Source organism: Coloeus monedula (assembly GCF_965178545.1).
Source record: "Coloeus monedula genome assembly, chromosome: 24".
Lineage (NCBI taxonomy): Eukaryota > Metazoa > Chordata > Aves > Passeriformes > Corvidae > Coloeus > Coloeus monedula.
In genome coordinates, this window is record NC_138804.1 from 3,202,254 (window position 1) to 3,219,940 (window position 17,687).

Here is a 17,687-nt window from a genome sequence, read left to right on the forward strand (position 1 = left end):
TGGTGTCGGTGGCTGTGCTCGAGGAGCCCCGGCTCAGTGCCCTGTGCCCGCGGGAGCTGGGGCAGCCATGGCATATCCCACTGCCAAGGGGGTCCGTCCCAGGACTGCCCCTGACCGTGGGTTTGGGAAGCTGCAGCCCCCTCGGGAGCTCCTCGGACCTTCTGGAGTGGGGTCTGCAGTTTCTGCGCGTTGTGTGGGATGTGCTGGGTAAAAAAGAAGCCTAAAAACTGCTGTTCCTGCAAAGCCTTGGAGTCTCCTGGGATCACAGCCCTGGGCTGAGCCTTCAGCGGTAGCACAACAGAATCAGTCACGTCCTCAGCCGTTTTGTCCAAGCTCAGTAAATACCATATGGGAGCTGGTGCTGTGAGCAGCTCCTTGTCCCTGCAAACAGCTCCATTCCTAGGGAGGGACAGGTGGACAGGGTTTTCCCCTGGCCCAGGGCAGAGGATGACTCCCATCACCTGCCCTTGTGCTTCCTCATTTTAAAGACGTGTCTGCATTAGGCCAGGTGCCGAGTTGCAGCTTGGTGCTTTTTTTCTCCTGAAGAGCTCAGTAGTTTTTGGCTGCAGCTCCATTCGGGGTGTATTTCCATGAATAAACACATAAATCTTCCGCTCCCTTTAAGTCACCTGTTTGGCAAGATGGCCTCGCTGAGTGTAAAGCCGGGCCAGCGCTTCACCATGCCGGACTGGCAGAACAACTCCCTCCTCATCTCGGCCGACGCTGAACAGCAGCGTTATAATTCCCATCATATCCGGCAGGAAGGACGAGCTCTCCGCAACGAAACTGGCAACCAGGTGGGCCCTCTGGCAGGGGGGCTGCTGCCGGTTTGTCAGGATATTGGGCTGAGGGGCTGGGGAGAGTGTCTAGATTTGGGTGTATGGATGAGGGAATAAAGGGCTTTACCTGTACAGAACATGCTAAATATGGACATTTACTCCCTGTAAAACCACTTGCAATGATGTATCTGTACTGTCACGAAATCCCCCTGTGTGTTTCTCACATTCATTGCCACTCGTGTTGTTCTCTGTGCTCTGCATTTGTGTAAATGACTGTGAGACCAAATGGCAACATGTATTCCTGTGAGAGGCTCAGTCAGTCCTGAAAACAGGGAAAGGCTTCAGCAAGATTCACAACTACAATTTTAAAAAGAGTAATGGCATTTCTTTCTAATTCCAGGCAAGATGGGATGAGCACAACACCCGAACCTGCCTCAATGATCGTATCACCAGCGTGGACAGATGGAGAGAGGCCCTGGCCAGATGCCTCACAGACACAGATTTGGAAATTGATGCCTTAACCAAAGTATGTTGGGAAGGCAGATGGCCGGAAATGAACTTGCACTCTCAACATGGGATGTGAAATAATTGAGGCTTGTCTTGTGCAATGGGCAAGCCCATCTGGAGTTCAAGGGGGGCTTCTCACTAGATATATTTTTATATATTATATGTATATTTTATACTGAGATCCATACTTGGTGGAATGACTTCTGGAAAACAAACCACTTTGTTAGCTGAGCCAAGCTATGTCATGCAGCTGTGTATTGCATGCTCCTGTTTGGATTTCTGGGTGGATTTTGTTGTTTGGACTTTTTATAAAGCTCTGAAGGATAATAAATATGTTAACACCATCCTTCAAAAATGTTTGGGTTTAAATACAGAGTAGCAGTAGGAGATCTCTGATACTGTGAGTTCTAAACCCAGAGGCTGCTGCTGCTCCTGGAGTTGTTAATGGCCAGCAAGGTGTGATTCCCAATGCAAATGGCAGGTGTAGAGGACTAAGGTGTTTGGCTCTGGCAATTTTTATTCCAGACTTAATAAAATGTTTCAGAACTGCAAAGACAGTGTGAGTCCCTCTTAATGATGGTATGGGGGGGTTCCCCTTCCTTTCTCTCTCCCATCCCTAAAAGATCCCCTCCACACTGGTTGACTGCTTCTTCCAGGTGAAGGAGGCAGCAGAAAATGCCCTCCAGGCAAAGAACTTGTGTTTGGATGTTGCCATTGAGTGCCTGACGTTCCGTGAGAGCCGTCGTAACATCGACGTGGTGAGGGATCCTGTGGAAGAGGAGCTACTCAGAGAGGTGAAGGTGATTGAGAAAACCAAGAAAGAGCTGCAGCAGCGAGTGGACGAAGCCTTCAAACAGCTCTGGTGAGGAGTGACAGCTTTTGGCCAGTGACTCTGCTCTCCTTGCTTGGCCCCAGATACTTAATGTGCTTCTAATGCCATGCTGAGATGGGCAGGCAGGCAGGGAACCACACAGGAACCTTGGATGATCTTCATGGTCTGGGGTTTTGCAGAGGAGGGTGTGTCAAGGGAGACTTCACAAGCGCCCTTTGGAAATTTTGTCCCAGATCTCTTGTGCCACCTGCCTTGGTTTAGGAATCAGTGGCCACGAGGTGCTAAAGCTCCCAGGCCCTGATACTCTGTGGGAATCTGTCGCAGCTCCGTTCTCCAGGGTGACACCAGCCAGGCAGGCAGTGCTGGGCAGGTCGGGCCCAGTTCCCAGGGAGGGTGGGAGCTCATCATTCATTTCACAAAGATGACTGACATGGCGATGAAGGCTTTGGGAATTGGGAGCTGCCCCTGCCCTGGGCCTGCTCCCTACTGACTCCAGCCTGGCTCTCCACAGCCTCTTAAAGGAAGCTCGTCAGCAGCTGAACTGTGACCACCGGCACAAGGTGGAAACATTGGAACTTGATCGGCAGTGCATGTCCTTCAACGTCACCTCTGGCAACATCTCCTTCAAGGTCAAGCCAACACGGATCCCAGACGGGTAAGGAAACAATCTGTCCCTGTGTGGCCAAAACTGCGCCGAGCCCTGGGATGCTTTTTCCTTCTATGCTCTGTCCAGGCTTGATGGGTATGGTTTTGGAGAGAGCTCAGAACAGAAGCTGGCTGTGGCATGGGGAAGCCACAGACTTTTGGGAGATAGCTAAATTGTCACCCCAAACCCAGCGGGGTCCAGGTGCCCTGCCTCCCTCTCACCTGGCTGTAGGTGACACTCAGCAGTGTGGTGTCACCTCTGGCACAGCTCAGGGGGACCTGCTGCACATTTTCACTTGCCTGGCACTCCCTTCCATGGTTTGGATGTGTCCCTGGGTAGAGCAGGTGTTGGGCCCAGTGGGGTTCAGTCTCTGAGGAGATCAGGCAAGATGTGACCTCCAGCTTTCCAGAATCATTTTGTGCTGCCATCTTGCAAACACTCAATTTATTTTCATAACTGATTTGTTCACAGAACAACTGCACTTCGTGAGTGGGAACTGAACAGCCAGTGCAACAAGGACCGTGCTGAGGCAGAAATGAGAGCCTCAGTTGATCTCCGAGGAGCAATCACACTTAGCATTGCCCAGGTAAACTGCTCCCTTGGCCGGGAATCTGTGGTGTCATTCTGGATCTGGTGTGGGAGTGTGGCAGGCACGTCTCTGGGTCTGTCTGGGGGCAGCTGCCCTCCTGGTTTAACCAGGAGCTTGGTTATGCTGCAGAGCTTGCAGCAGTCTCAGCAGGCTGGAGGACATGTCCCTGTCCATCGATCCCTGCCTTTTGGCTACAGGGAGAGTGTGACCTGCACACATGTGGCAGCAGCCAAACCTGGCTGGTTTTGCTCCTGGGCTTGTCCCCACCTTCCAGGACACAGACACCTTGTAGCCATGTGTGACTGGAGCTGTTCTTTCCTCAGACAAACAATGAGCTGGATGCTCAGCGTATAGCTACAGAGTTTGCGCTGAGGAAGAGGATTAGAGACATGGAAGGGGCCCTTAGTGAGCTGAGATGGCAGGAGCAGAACGTAAGTGTTGTTTCTTTGGTCATCGACTACAACCTTGGTTGGGAATGGAATCCCAAAGGCTGTTGGTTACATGGAAAGCAACTCAGCCTGAGCAAAGTTTCCACGTTTGCTGTTCAGTGGCTCACGTGATCCCAACAGCATCCCACCTCTCACAAGTGTTTCTCTGGTGCTGCTTGGCAGCACTGCCAGGTTTGGGCCTTTTTATTTCACCCCTTGTCTCAGCAGCACCATCCTCGTCCTTGTGGAAGCAGAGGATTCAGTCTTCAGAAGCCCTTGAGAGTAAAATCTATCCCCAGCACAGCAAAATTCCCGGACACATGGGGGCTGTTTCCCAGTCGGCGTCCCTGGCTGTTGCTTATGACACATGTCTGTCCTTAGACCTTGGAAGAAATTGCTGAAATGGAGGAGGAGATCCGACAGTTGGAGGAAGATCTCCGGAAGAGAACGCTGGATCTGAAAGTGGCTCACACCCGCCTGGAGACCCGCACGTACCGGCCCCACGTTGAGCTCTGCCGGGATCAGGTACCTCACCTGGCATGGTCCCTGCAGGGAACTGACCGGGAAGGGGGCTCTGAAAAACATGGATGAGTTTTGGAGCAGCTGAGCAATGGATCCTACAGTGACATATCAAAGCAAGGAAATAATGTCACAGCTGGGGGAGAGGGAAACGATGGAACTGTGGCCTTTGTCAAAGCCCTGTCAAGTGCTGTCCCCTCCTCCCTGCAGGCTCAGTACGGACTGACAGACGAGGTCCAGCAGCTGGAGGGGACAATCCGTGCGCTCCAGCAGAAGCGGACAGAGTCGCAGTGAGTGTCCTGCCCTCCAGGAACAGCAGTGCCCAGCGCTGCCCTGAGGGGATGTGGCTCTGGGTGCTCTGGGCACACCTCCAGCACCTGCCTTTTGGTGCTTGTGGTTCTTGGGCTCACAAGGGGCAGCACTGTTTGGGCTTGGTGGGTGTGGGGTGCAGGCACAAGGGGTCTGTGCTGAGAGGGGAATGGGACTCCCACGGCCCCTGCTTAACTCTGACCTTGTCCAGGCTCTGACTGTTCCAAAAGGGACAAAAAGGAGAGTGACAAGGAAGGAACAGAAATGCTGCTGTGGCCTGGCAGCTCCCCGGGTGCACATCTCTGCTGCCCTCCCAGAGCAGTGTGTGGGCTTGCTATTCACTGCCCCAAACAATGAGTATCTGATGAGTTTGCTCTTTGTACAGGGCCAAATGCTGCCAGAAAGTGGGAAGCTGGGTGTTTCCTGTCCAGTTTAGAATCATGGAATATCTTGAGTTGGGAGAGACACACAAGAATCACTGAGACCAACTCTTGGCCCTGCACAGGACACCCCAACAATCCCACCCTGTGCTTGAGAGCGGTTTCCAAATGTTCCTTGAGCTCTGGCAGGGTTAGGGCTGCAACCGCTCCCTGGGGAGCCTGTTCCTGGGAAGCAATGCAGCATTTGATCCCAACTCCTGTCCCTTCTGCTCATTCCCAGGGATGCCTTGGACGCTCTTTACCGACAACTTCACCGCATTCAGACCGATATTGGCTACAAAACCAATTCTCTGCAGCTGGACAACAAGTGCATGGACACCCGGAGAAAACTCGTGATCCCTGTGGAGAAGTTTGAGCCAGAAGTTGACGCTGTCAACCGCACCAGGAACCTGCCGAGGAACAGTCAGCTGGAGCTGGCTTAGCGCGCCGGGAATTGTGCAAGCGTGGGGGGAAAACTCCCGGTGATTCAGTTCTGTAGCGAGGAAAAGCGACATCTGCGTCGTGTTTGGGGAGAATGGAATCCTCCTCCTAGTTTGTTTTATAACTGTCTGGCCCTTGGATGATGTTTATAGCCTCCCGCGCTCCGAGGAGATTTATAAACAATAAAGGGCCTGTCCCCAGTTGTCATCCGCGGTGATTAAATCCATCTGGATTCCAGGAGGGATTAAGGGAACAGGCGAGTGTGCTGTAGGCACCTCGGCCCTCCGGGCCGCCAGGGGGCAGTGTGCGCGGCAGCCCCCTGGCGGCCCGGAGGAAGAAGGCGCCGCGCGCGGCAAGATGGCGGCGGCGGGTCCGGCCTCAGGCTCCGGGCGGGTGCCGGCTCGTCCCCGGCCCGGCCTCACTCGGTTCCGGGGCTGCTTGGCCGGGGCGTTGTTGGGGGATTGTCTGGGAGCTGTTTTCGAAGGCAGGAGCGTCGTGAAGCTGCCGGAGCTGCTGAGTTTCCTCAAAGGGCTGGAACCTGCGCCGCCTGAGGAGGGAGGGGAGGCGGCGGGGAGCGCACGTGGAGGTGCGTGAGGGAGAGCGGGGAGGGGGGCGGGGGACATCCCCCGGTTCCCCCTTCACACACCCCGCTGTGCACGGCACTCGGCACCCCAGAGATTCCGGTTAGACCCCAGCATCCCCAGGGCTGACCTTTGGGGTGCGTGTGTCCCCTCCTCCCTCAGCACCTCCAGGACTGGGCTTTGGGGTTTGTGTGTGTCCCTCCCTCCTCAGCACCTCCAGGACTGGGCTTTGGGGTTTGTGTGTGTCCCTCCCTCCTCAGCACCTCCAGGGCTGGGCTTTGGGGTTTGTGTGTGTCCCTCCCTCCTCAGCACCTCCAGGACTGGGCTTTGGGGTTTGTGTGTGTCCCTCCCTCCTCAGCACCTCCAGGGCTGGGCTTTGGGGTTTGTGTGTGTCCCTCCCTCCTCAGCACCTCCAGGGCTGGGTTTTGGGGTGTGCCCAATCTGCAGAATCCCCAACCTCACTGCCCGCCCCCCCCCCCCCGAAACATGGGTGCCCCCAGTCCTTACTCCTCCCCTGGTTGTGGGGCATCTCCGCTCTGACTGCCCTGGTTGTCCCCTGCCCTGCTCTGTCCTGTGCCCTGTGCTGTAGGGGTTCAACACCCCTGGCCATTCCTGATCCCCTGGGGATTCCTTAGGGACACCGCTGATGCAAAGGGACCCGTGGTTTGCTGTGCTTGCCCCGTGCTGCTCCTACTCCAGGGAAGCTGAGGTGGAGTGTGCTTGGAACGGGTGTCAGCAGGGAGCAGAGGTACCAAAATTTGAGGAGGAGAAGAGTGAGAGAAGCACAGAGTTGTTATTTAACTGTTAGGAAGCGATTGCAGCCTTCCAGTGCCTGAGGGAAGTCTGCAGGAAAGATGGAGGTTATTGACAAGGGCCTGGAGTGACAGGACAAGGGGGAATGGCTTCCCACTGCCAGAGAGCAGGGTTAGATGGGATACTGGCAAGAAATTCTTCCCTGTGAGGGTGGTGAGGCCCTGGCACAGGTTGCTCAGAGAAGCTGTGACTGCCCAATCCCTTGAAGTATTCCAGGCCAGCTTGGCCAGGGCTTGGAGCAACCTGGGATAGTGGAAGGTGTCCCTGCCCATGTCAGGGGGTGGAACATTGTGGTCTTTAAGGTCTCTTCCAACCCAAACCATCCTGGAAATCTGTGATTCTGTGTTGGCCTGACTCTCTTGTCCATATATGCCTCTGGATGTCAGACATTTTCTCCTGACTTACTAATCTTGAAGTACATTCTGTGTCATTATAGCTGTGGATGCAGCTCCCTGGCTGTGTCTCCTTACTCTGACAACCATGGCAGTGTTGAGCTCAGAGTGCCGGGGAACTTAAATTCCAGACAGGTTTGGGTTGGAAGGGACCTTAAATCCCATCCAGTTCCACCCCTGCCATGGGCAGGGACACCTTCCGCTGTCCCAGGTTGCTCCAAGTCTCGTCCAACCTGGCCTTGGGCACTGCCAGGGATGGGGCAGCCACAGCTGTTCCAGGCAACTTGTGACAGTCAGGCCTTGGAGATGAGGGTGGTGCTGGCAAAGGGCAGGCACAGTTTGTTCCTGGCTGGAGGTGTCACTCTCTGCCCTCCCATTGCAGAGTCGCTGCCGTACACGGACGACACGGCCATGAGCAGGTCAGTGGTGCAGTCACTGCTGGCCAAGCGGGAGTTCGACGAGGTCGACATGGCCAAGAGGTGAGGATGAGGCTTCCTGAGGGTGAAACCATCACTGTGACTGACTGTGGGAGGGGATGGGGGCTGAGGCAGAGTCATTACTAATTTGTGGAGGGGGAAAAATTAGGAAAAAGGTGGTTAATCCTTTAGTTTGTTGTTGCTTTGCCGTTGCCTTGGACTGTGCACCAGCGTCGGCTTCAGTGTGGAGTCTGAAGCTGCCTTGACAGGACAGCGCTGCTGTATGTCAGCCCTGTGTGTGTTCACCTTTGGGGAGGAGAATGCTTGGAGATTCCAGAAACATTTCGTTTCATGTTTATTTGTAGCTATTTATGTTTGTACTGCCCTTGATTTAGTGAGGGAATAGGAGTGAGCTCAGCTTGACTCTGTTTATGATCTGTTTCCTTGTTGAATCCCCAGCCCTGGGAGCATTTGGTTCCACTTAAGGGAAAGCATTTCTTTGTTTAGAAAACTCTTCAATTGAACTTGAACAAAAGACTTTCCTTGTGGTTGTGACCCACGGAAATGTTTCTAGTTTGGTTCTATTTTGAGGCAGAGTTGAGAGGGAAACAAGTGGGTTATGGAAGGTGATGTTTATACATCCTGCTTTCACACTGTTCTTTGGGAATTGTTTCTCTGCCGAACTGAATCACTGAACCCTGACTGTCACAGATTTACGTGTGTGTTACTAATTCACTGTAGCAAGAGGCTTCATCCAATCACACACCTCAGTAACAGACCAAACCCTCCGGGTGTTTTCCCCCCTGCCCACACCAGGTTTGCGGAGGAGTTCAAGAAGGAGCCCAACAGGGGTTATGGGATGGCTGTGGTCAACGTCTTCAAGAAGCTCCTGAGCCCCAAGTGCAATGATGTGTTTGAGCCTGCGAGAGCCCAGTTCAATGGGAAGGGCTCCTATGGGAACGGTGGGGCCATGAGGGTGGCCGGCATCTCCCTCGTCTACTCCGATGTCCAGGATGTTAAGAAGGTAACAGAACATTCTGGGCTCCTCTGGATGTCCCTGCTGCCAGGGGAGTGTCCCAGGAGGCTTTGCTGACATTGGGGTTTCTTCGGCAGTTTGCGAAGCTGAGCGCAGAGCTGACCCACTCCAACTCCCTGGGCTACAACGGGGCCATCCTGCAGGCCCTGGCCGTGCACCTGGCACTGCAGGAAGGGCTCAGCAGGGAAGCCTTCCTGGAGCAGCTCATCAGCCACATGGAGCATGTGGAGGCGGATGACAAGTCTCTCAGTGATGCCCGAGCGTGAGTAGCTGGGGGGAAGCCCCAACCCTGCTGTGGTGGTTTGTTCTGGCTCTTCACATTCTCTCCTCTTCACTGCACTCTCTGTTTGCAGGCTGGGATTTGAGGATTTACCATTTTCCAGGCGTCTAAAGAAAATCAAGGAATTTTTGGAGCTCAGCAGCATTCCCAAAGCAGATGTATTGTTTGAGTTGGGTGAGTACCTTTCTTAGTACAAGCATTAGGAAAGCTGGAAGCAGGACTAACTCAGCAAGCCTGGTAGATGTGTCTTCCCTCAGATTCCTCTTCAGCCTGTCAGGCACAGAATGTGCTGGAAAAGCTGCCTGTGCTCACCTGACAGGAATTCTGAGTCTCAGCTCAGTGATTCCCTCGCTGTATTGACAGGAAAAAAAGGTCTTATTAAGGAAATGTTATCTTCATAATGTTTCTTAATATTCCAAGATCTCTTAAGTGCTCTTGGGTTGTCATGTTGGATGGGGATGGGTATATGGGTATGCCAGACTATATTGGGGTAACTGGGAATTGTTCTGCAGGATGTGAGTGGTACTGGGGAACTGGGGGGTTTCTGAGGCACCAACTTGCACCTTTTCCTGGTAAAATCCATGATATCTTTATGGAAAGTCACTGGCAACAGGAAGTTACAGTAGGAAGGGAAAAGGAAGGAAGCCAGAGGGTGATGACAGGGTGTGTTCCAGGCAATGGCATCGCTGCTCTGCGCTCCGTCCCCACTGCCATTTACTCCTTCCTGCGCTGCATGGACGCTGATCCCGACATTCCTGACCACTACAATGCCCTGCAGAGAACCATCATCTACTGCATCTCCCTGGGGGGGGACACGGACACCATCGCCACCATGGCGGGGGCCATTGCCGGCGCCTATTACGGGGAGGAGCAGGTGCCCCCGAGCTGGGAGCAGAGCTGTGAGGCTTTCCAGGAGACCCAGAGGATGGCCAAGAGCCTCCATGAACTCTACTGCCAGCGGCTCTGAGCTCCGGGGCAGCTCCAGGGCTTTTCTGAAGGCGAAGGGATGGTCAGCTCTGCTTCTCTGGTCAGACCCAGTGGTGGATCCGCACCATCGGCCAACGCCAGCGAGCCTCACCTGGGAAGGGTGCCTGCTGCTGTCAGCTGGGAGCTGGGAGCATGAGCCAGCTTGGAAAAGAGGGGACATCCCCTTCAGTCACGGATCATCTGGGAAGTGGCTGCACTTGGACAGTTGGTGCAGCTCCCCTGAGTGTACAGGAGTGTCTCATTTTCCATAGGATATCTGCTTTGTCCACTGTTGTGCCATTTGTCATTGCAGTTACTGGCGGGTGTCTGAATCCGTGGACTTTCTCCCTGTTTTCCTCTGCTCCTGTGTCCATGGGCTGTGTTTTGGTGGTCAGTGGCTTGTCCAGTGGTTTTGGGAGTCTCCACACCCCTCGTACAGCAGCAGGTCACTCTCAGCTGGCCGGATAAGAGATGTCACAGGAGTCACCAGAGAGACCTGGTGGCCCACGTTGTCACCTGTGCTGACTTAGGATCATGGAGCGCAGACTTCCCTGGGAGGTGTGTTGCCCTAAAGGCAGAATGAGAAGTGCCAGAGAAGGGAGAAGGGATTTCTTTGCATTGCTGATGGCTCTGTGAGAGACCTTTGATGCCTGCAGACAATCCCAGCTGGCTTGTTGTCCCTGCTGGGAGAGGGTGTCACTAATTGCTGCTCCTCCTGTGTCCTTGGCCCTGTGATCCTACAGGCACCTGCTGTACTTTGTGCCCCCTTGCACAGCTGCTCTCACACTGCTGCAGCCACTCTGGCTGCTCCTGTGTTCCTAACCCATGCATCCTGTATTTTTGAAGTCCTGTGTATGCCCAGAGCACCAAGTGAGATTCCTGTTTAAATCACAGAATACCCCGAGTTGAAAGGGACCGCCAAGCATCATCGGAGTCCAGCTCCTGTAGAGTGCCAATCTGGGAGTGGAGGTAGTACAGGGATAGAATTCCTGGTTCTGCTGCAGTCAGTCACAAAAGTGACTTGAGCAGGATGCAGGAGTTAACTTACCACAGTCTAAGCCTTTGTACTTGGTAAGAATTGCCCCAAAATTAAAGGGAAAGGTGGGTTAATTGGGGGCATCAGTGTTTAAAAGAAGCTGGTGCTGGTGGCCAAGAACATTCTAGCACAGCTGTATTCCAGAATTTTACATTTAAAACCTTTTCTTAGTGGAGCTGATCAAAAAGGGAGAAACAGCTTGGGAATGGCACATCTAGAAAGGGTTGGAAGTTTTTTAATAATTGAAAACAAAATGTCATCATATGGAAATGTTTATAAACTTGAATGTGACAGTGTAACTCTTGTTATTTCTCCACTATGTCTTGTGACACCGGGAAGTGGCCGTTGTGCTCCCCGGTGGTGTCGGCACGTGGTGGCTGTGTCAGGTTGCATGCACATGTGGGAGTCTGGCTGCCACGGGTCCTTCCAGTTTTCCCTGTAGTCTGCTTCCTTCAAGTGCCAGTCTTTTGTGTGATGCTTTAATGGGTTTTCCTTGTATAAATGGATTCTTGTCCTGGGAACATGTGGAATTTTGGTCTGTTGTATATTTTTGTATTGTGCTGCAGATCTGAGCTGTGAAATATCAGGTTTTCCACATTATTCTGCCAGAGGGGCAACCAGATTCATGGAATTATTTAAAAGAAGATATTTTTCTTTTAAAGCAGCTTTATAATTTTAAATGTTTGGAACTCCTGACAAGCAAAGAGTTCCTGTTTAAAGACTAGAGCTCTTTGGGCCAAAATTTAGATGTGTGCTAAACCTTTCAGTTTCCTTGGAAAGTTATCTTTGTTAAGTAGCCACTGCTCCTGTGTTTTCACTCAAGTCAGGAGGTTGTGCATCCTCAGTGCCAAGAGGACCAGGAGTGGTTCTTGGTACAAGGGTGAGTTGACACTGGGTATTGCAGGGAGAGCCTTTGGAAAGGCCCCTTTTCCTTCTCAGCCTGTGGAAGGAGTTCAGGTGCTGGAATCCAGCGTGTGATGATGGTGCAGAGACCAGGGAATTTGCTGGGAGCCCCATGGATGGCAGCAGGAGGATAGCTTGTTCCTTGGAATGAGCTTTTGAAGGTGCCCGTGTGTCAGCTAGGCGTCCCAGGAAATGTTTTGCCTCTGCTGGGTGAGATCAGGTGGGAAAATACATTTTCTTTTCTTTGGACTGTGAGCCTGTGAAGGTGCTTTGCAGGTGATTCACCAGTCCTGAGTGTTCCTGACTAGCTCAGGATGGAGGTTGGCTGTGCACAAGGTGTATGATATAGGATAAAAAAATGGAAAAAAACCACACAGAAGGGAAAGGGAATCCCTAAGACTTCAGCTTGAGTTCTTCAAATTAATAATCACCAGGCTGGAAGGATCTGGGTTTCAACCTTTTCTAAAACAGAATTTCTAGCGACAGGAGTCTTTTCCTTAATCATAAGAAACATGCAATAACTTTTTGCATAAGGATATTATTTAGTGAGGGAATCTGCTGGGAGTGAGGAGATTTGAGGTGAGCATAAAGGGTAAGAGAACTGCATGAGAGCAAGTCCCAGGACAAAGCACAGCTGAGCCCACCTCTATACAATAAGTTTTATTGATGTTTGTCAATACAATCAAGTACTGCAGTTTTAGTTGTGAAGAGCAGGTCAGTTTTGGGTCACAAAGAGTGCATTTTAAACCAACTTTTACTAGGACAGTGCATGTAATAAGTATTTACAAAACTAAAAACCTCTATATACTAGGTTAGAAATGAAGATACTAGAGGCAAATTTAAAAAAAATAGTAAGAATTTGTATATAAAAATGCACATTGTAATGCAGTTTTCAGCATTAAAAATAGACATACCTCATCCAACCCAACCTTTTTTATTCTTGTGATTGAAACCAAAATCCCACGCGCTCACACACACGACAGAAAATAATCCTTTCTGCTGGCTAATATGTACTCAGTATTCCAGAAAAAAATCCTTCTGGAGAGTGAACAGCCTCCCTCATCCTGTGCATCGTTTTTTTAGCCTAACTATGTGCGTGTAATATCTTTGCTTTCCATTAGTGTGTAAATGTAAGAGGTTAAATAGCTGCGAGGGGTGATTATGGGTTCGCTCTGCACGTGAAGGGAAAGTGGAATTGCAAAACAGTATCTACAGCACGAACTTAATCTGGGGGTGGTTACAGTGAGGAGTTTGGTCGTTGCTTTTTGCCAGCTCGAACAAGAAGTTTGGAGTGAAACAGAACAGGAGATGGGCTGTAGATTAGGCACAGTATAAATAAGTCACTTTGAGGAGCGGGATGAAGCTCCCACCAGGCGTGGCAGCTCCTGGCCCTGTGCGGGTCATGCGCGTGGTGGGGCTGGACCAGCTCAAATCCCTCTGTTCTCCACAGGAAAGGAGACAGGTCCCCTCCCAGCACCCTCCCCTACCAAACCTGGGCTTGGAAACATCATCTGAGCTTCCACTTTTAATTTTAGGGACTGTTCCTGCTGGGAAATAACCTGTGAGAATCACAACCCAAATAGTCCTGACCCCGCCCTCAGGAGTTAAAAACATCCAGTGGGATCAGACACCTTTCAGCTTGAGGAGTTTCATCTCTGCCTAAGAAGAGAAATTTCCAGGGAGAAGATCCCAGGGAGGGGACACAGCCCCAACAGGCAGTGCCCGGAGCACTGACCTTTCAACAGCAAACTCTTAATTTCAGGGATAGGTGAGTTTTTAAGAGGAAGGCCTGAATGGCAAGAGGCAGAAACACAGGACAGACTTGAGGAGAAAACAAACAAACAAAACAGAAATAGGAAAAGAAAAGTTGTTTAAATATCTCGTAGAGTCCATCTGGAAAACAAGCCCAGTCCCAGTCTCACTACATTTCTTTGGCCATCAAACAGGCTTTAGGAAAATGCAAAGATCAGAGCTGGTGACCAAATTGTTGCTGTTTCTCAGGGATGTGCCTTTGCAGAGGGACATGCAGTGGGATATGCACATGGATTGACTTCAGCAGCATGCTCCTGCCCTGGGATGAGCAGCATCCCTGTCCTGGAAGTGGCAGTGACTGTTCTACTGTGAGAAAACCTGCAGAGCCACAGGATCTGTGTGGGCAGTGCTGTCACACCTGGCCCAGAGCCCTGCAGCTCATGCTCGGGTCAGTAATGCTCCAAGCATTAGAGAGACAAAGTGGTAACAACAGGCAAATGTTGATTTCTTTAACCTAAGTCACAGGGTGGCCCTGGGGCTGGTGCCCTGTCACAGGTACATATTGCACTACACTTGTAAGTCATGTTGTTAAATGGGTCATAGCACCGTGGTGAAATCACTGCGTGGAAAGTTAGAACCAGCACTATTTTTTCTTAATTCCAAGATCCCCAGAGAAAGGGGGGACACCAATGCAAGAGTTCACACATCCTGAAATAGACAGGAAAAGCAAGTTGTCCATCAGTGGCACTTCCTTATGTCACACCAGCTGGCAGCACCGTGAGCTAGGCTCGCACTGCCATCCTTGTGTGGGCAGAGATGCTCCTGAGGCCAAGCAAGTCTTTGGGCTGCAGAGACAGACGGGACAGGACCAGCCCTTGGATTTCCCAGCAGGTGAATGGAGAGAGTGGATCGTTGTTCATCATGGGGGTCCCAGCTTCCCTCACTGCCTTTGGAACTGGTCCCAGGTACCAGTGCCTGGATGGTTTTATTCCTAAAGGTGCTGGGGGGGAAGGGTTAAAAATAATATTTACTTCTTAGAAGAAGGTGCTTATGCAAAGTGTTCCACTTTTTAGGATTATAAATCCAACCACACTGAATCCAGAGTGAATCGGAGAGACTGCCCCAAAGCACAGTCTGGAAAAACAGGCGTCAGTGAGCCTGGAACTTGGGCATCTGGTGGTTTGGAAGGAAATTTCTCAATCCAGCGTGGATCCCTGCTGCTCTATGGGTTTGTGTAAGTGCCTGGGACCCTGTGTTGGTTACCAAACATGCCAGCCATGACACAGCTGGATTTATTTATCTAGCATTCCAAATGGGAAACGAGGGCACTTGATACAGGCTGGGGGGGGGTCTGGTCTTCCAGCTGACCCTCTCTGGATCACAGAGCCAGATCCTTGCCATCCCAAGCACGTTCCTGTGTTTGATGTCCAGTCACTGGGGTAAAACTTATTCCAAATATGCTTTGCTGAGGAAGTCGCTCCCCTCCCTCCCTTCTCCCTCCCCCAAAAAGAGAAAGATAGATGGATAGATGTCTCCTTCCCAATTACCCTCTTGACTCATGGATCAAACAGCATGAAGCAAGGTCCCACGACAATGTCTTGCGCATTCTTCCCAGTGATTTTTCTTTTTTGTATTAATTTTAAAACACTTTTTTATCAAAAAAAAAAAAAAAAAAGTTTATGGCTAAAGTGGGTGTAAAGGAAAAGTGCCCAACAGCCGTTATGTGGGGCAGAGCAGGAACCCGGAGAAAGAGGAGTGGATGTATTCCGTGGAGTACAGCCCGTTGGCCTGGTCCGAGGGCATTTGTACCCAGACCTGGTCATTCTCCTTGAGTTCAAGCACGGCACTGCCCGAGGCCTGGTCCAGGTACCCCTTTTTGTACTCATCGTAGGTGTAGGTGGCTGGCACGTTGTTCTTATACAGGGCCACCCAAACGTTGGTCCCTTTGACGTGCACGTGGTAGGCAAAGTAGTAGATTCCGGATACGGGGCAGGTGAAGATCCCGGTGACCGGGTTGTAGCCATTGTGCCCGTTATACAAGGTCCGGTCAAACTTAACAGGCATGCCAGATGCAGGGAAGGGGGAGGTGAGGATGGCAGTGAAAGCCGGCGCAATGCGGGCAGCGAGCTCTCCTCGGCCATACTGTGGCTTGCCCGGCTTCCCGTTGCCCAGCACAGCCCCCTCCACGCCACCGTCCGGCAGGTGCAGCCCTGCGATGCCCGTCTCGTCCAGCACTCCTGGCGCTCCTGGTGGCCCGGGTGGCCCTGGTGGGCCTGGTGGTCCGTTCAGCCCTGGTGTTCCTGGCATTCCAGGTGGGCCGATGGGTCCGGCCATGCCAGGCTCACCGGTCTTCCCCTCGCCAGGAATGCCAGGGAGCCCGGGCTCCCCTTTCAAGCCTGGTAACCCCTGAGGCCCCATGGGACCAGCAGGTCCTTGCAATCCCGGGATGCCGGAGGGGCCCCGCAGCCCCGGCTGCCCCGGGATCCCACCGTCCCCTTTGGGCCCGGGGCCCCCCGTTAATCCAGGCACCCCCGGAAGGCCGATGAACCCTGGTTCACCTTTGGGGCCCGTTGGGCCGGGAGGTCCCAGTGACCCGGGCAAGCCCCTTTCCCCCGGCACCCCCGGCTTCCCCGCGAAGCCGTTCGGGCCCTGGTCGCCGCGCATCCCCGGCATTCCCGGGGGCCCGCTCGGCCCCACATCCCCCTTGGAGCCGGGCAGCCCGTGCTTGCCCGGCAGCCCCATGGACCCCGGTGGGCCCGGCGGGCCGATGATGCCGGCAGGGCCCGGCTCGCCCGGCTCCCCATCAACGCCGGGCTCCCCCTTATCGCCGATGGCTCCCTGCGCCCCGGGCTGCCCGCGGTCTCCTTTCAGGCCTGGCAAGCCCGGTTTCCCATAGCCCGTGGGGCCTGGCAGGCCAGGGAGGCCGCGGATCCCGGGCTCTCCCTTCGGTCCCATGGGGCCCTGTATCCCCGGCACCCCCGCGACGCCCGGGACACCGATCCCATCGATCCCCGGGGGTCCCCGCGGCCCCACAGGGCCGGGCTCCCCAGTGACACCCGGCCCGCCCGGGGGGCCCATGTCGCCCTTGTCCCCCGGCGCGCCCGGCAGCCCAGCGAGGCCGGGCTTCCCAACACCGGCGGGCCCTGGGGGCCCCGCGGGGCCGGGAGGGCCCCCGTTCCCCCGGGGCCCCGGTAACCCTGGCTTCCCCACGCCGTTTTCACCCTTCATCCCTCGTTCTCCGCGGGGACCCGGCTCTCCTTTCGGGCCAGGCTCGCCCCGAAACCCGGGCAGGCCGGGGCCGCCCTGGGGACCCGGCTTCCCATTTACAGAGAGGCCGGCTGGCCCGGGCAGGCCCGGCGGGCCGGGAAGTCCCCGCGGCCCTTGCTCCCCTCGCATGCCAGGTTCGCCCTTGGCTCCGGGCATCCCTTTCATACCCGCCTTTCCGGGGAGTCCTGGGATGCCGGGTTTCCCAATGCCCGAGAAGCCAGGGGGCCCAGCGGGCCCAGGCTGGCCATGCATTCCTGGCTTCCCCGTGCCCGGTTTTCCTGGGTAGCCGGGGGGCCCGGGGGGTCCACGTGGGCCAGGCTTCCCTGGTGGTCCTGGCTCCCCTTTGAGGTCCATGGGCAGCAGCGGCGGCATGTCTGTGGAAAGAGGAGACACAGTGTCACTAGAGCTGGCGGTCAGCAAGGAGTGTGCAGGTGCAGGATGTCCTTGGGATGTTGGAGCCGGGGTCTCTGCATGGCCTGGGCAGGGCTTCAAGGGGGACCCTTCCAATTAAACATAGCCACAGCAGCTTCCTGGGTCCCCACATCAGCAGGGCTGTCCTGAGGCAAGGCTAAAGCCCAGGGTTCTCATTCCAGCCTCACATCCCTCCATGATGTCAGGTGACACCATGGAAGGTGCCAGCGCTTGCTGTCAGCTCAGGCAGAGCTGTTTTGTGATGAGTTACTGCAGGATGTTTTTGGAGCTGGATTCAAACCTCCTGCTGCCTCACTTCCCAGCAGCCCTGAAAGCACCGTGGGATTCAGTCGCTCCTGCCTGGG

The 17,687-nt window shown here is 53.7% G+C and overlaps 3 protein-coding genes across 3 annotated transcripts; 2 read left to right on the top strand and 1 right to left on the bottom strand.

Moving 5' to 3' along the window:
- Nucleotides 1–625: 625 nt before the first annotated feature.
- TEKT2 (tektin 2) lies at nucleotides 626–5,471 on the top strand (the record flags this gene model as incomplete). Its single annotated transcript, XM_082296742.1, has 9 exons — nucleotides 626–797; nucleotides 1,180–1,305; nucleotides 1,943–2,148; nucleotides 2,630–2,773; nucleotides 3,236–3,350; nucleotides 3,677–3,784; nucleotides 4,163–4,306; nucleotides 4,511–4,590; nucleotides 5,270–5,471. Exons 1-9 carry the CDS (start codon nucleotides 642–644, stop codon nucleotides 5,469–5,471), a joined length of 1,281 nt encoding a protein of 426 aa, XP_082152868.1. The 5' UTR covers nucleotides 626–641.
- A 355-nt stretch (nucleotides 5,472–5,826) lies between these two features.
- Nucleotides 5,827–12,648, top strand: ADPRS (ADP-ribosylserine hydrolase; the record flags this gene model as incomplete). The annotated part of the gene is made up of 6 exons (XM_082296761.1): nucleotides 5,827–6,055; nucleotides 7,638–7,734; nucleotides 8,488–8,695; nucleotides 8,785–8,969; nucleotides 9,061–9,161; nucleotides 9,662–12,648. 6 exons carry the CDS (start codon nucleotides 5,827–5,829, stop codon nucleotides 9,952–9,954), a joined length of 1,113 nt encoding a protein of 370 aa, XP_082152887.1. The 3' UTR covers nucleotides 9,955–12,648.
- A 2,078-nt stretch (nucleotides 12,649–14,726) lies between these two features.
- Nucleotides 14,727–17,294, bottom strand: COL8A2 (collagen type VIII alpha 2 chain). The gene has a single exon (XM_082296760.1). The coding sequence runs from the start codon at nucleotides 17,281–17,283 to the stop codon at nucleotides 15,364–15,366; it is 1,920 nt and encodes a 639-aa protein (XP_082152886.1). The 5' UTR covers nucleotides 17,284–17,294; the 3' UTR covers nucleotides 14,727–15,363.
- Nucleotides 17,295–17,687: the final 393 nt, after the last annotated feature.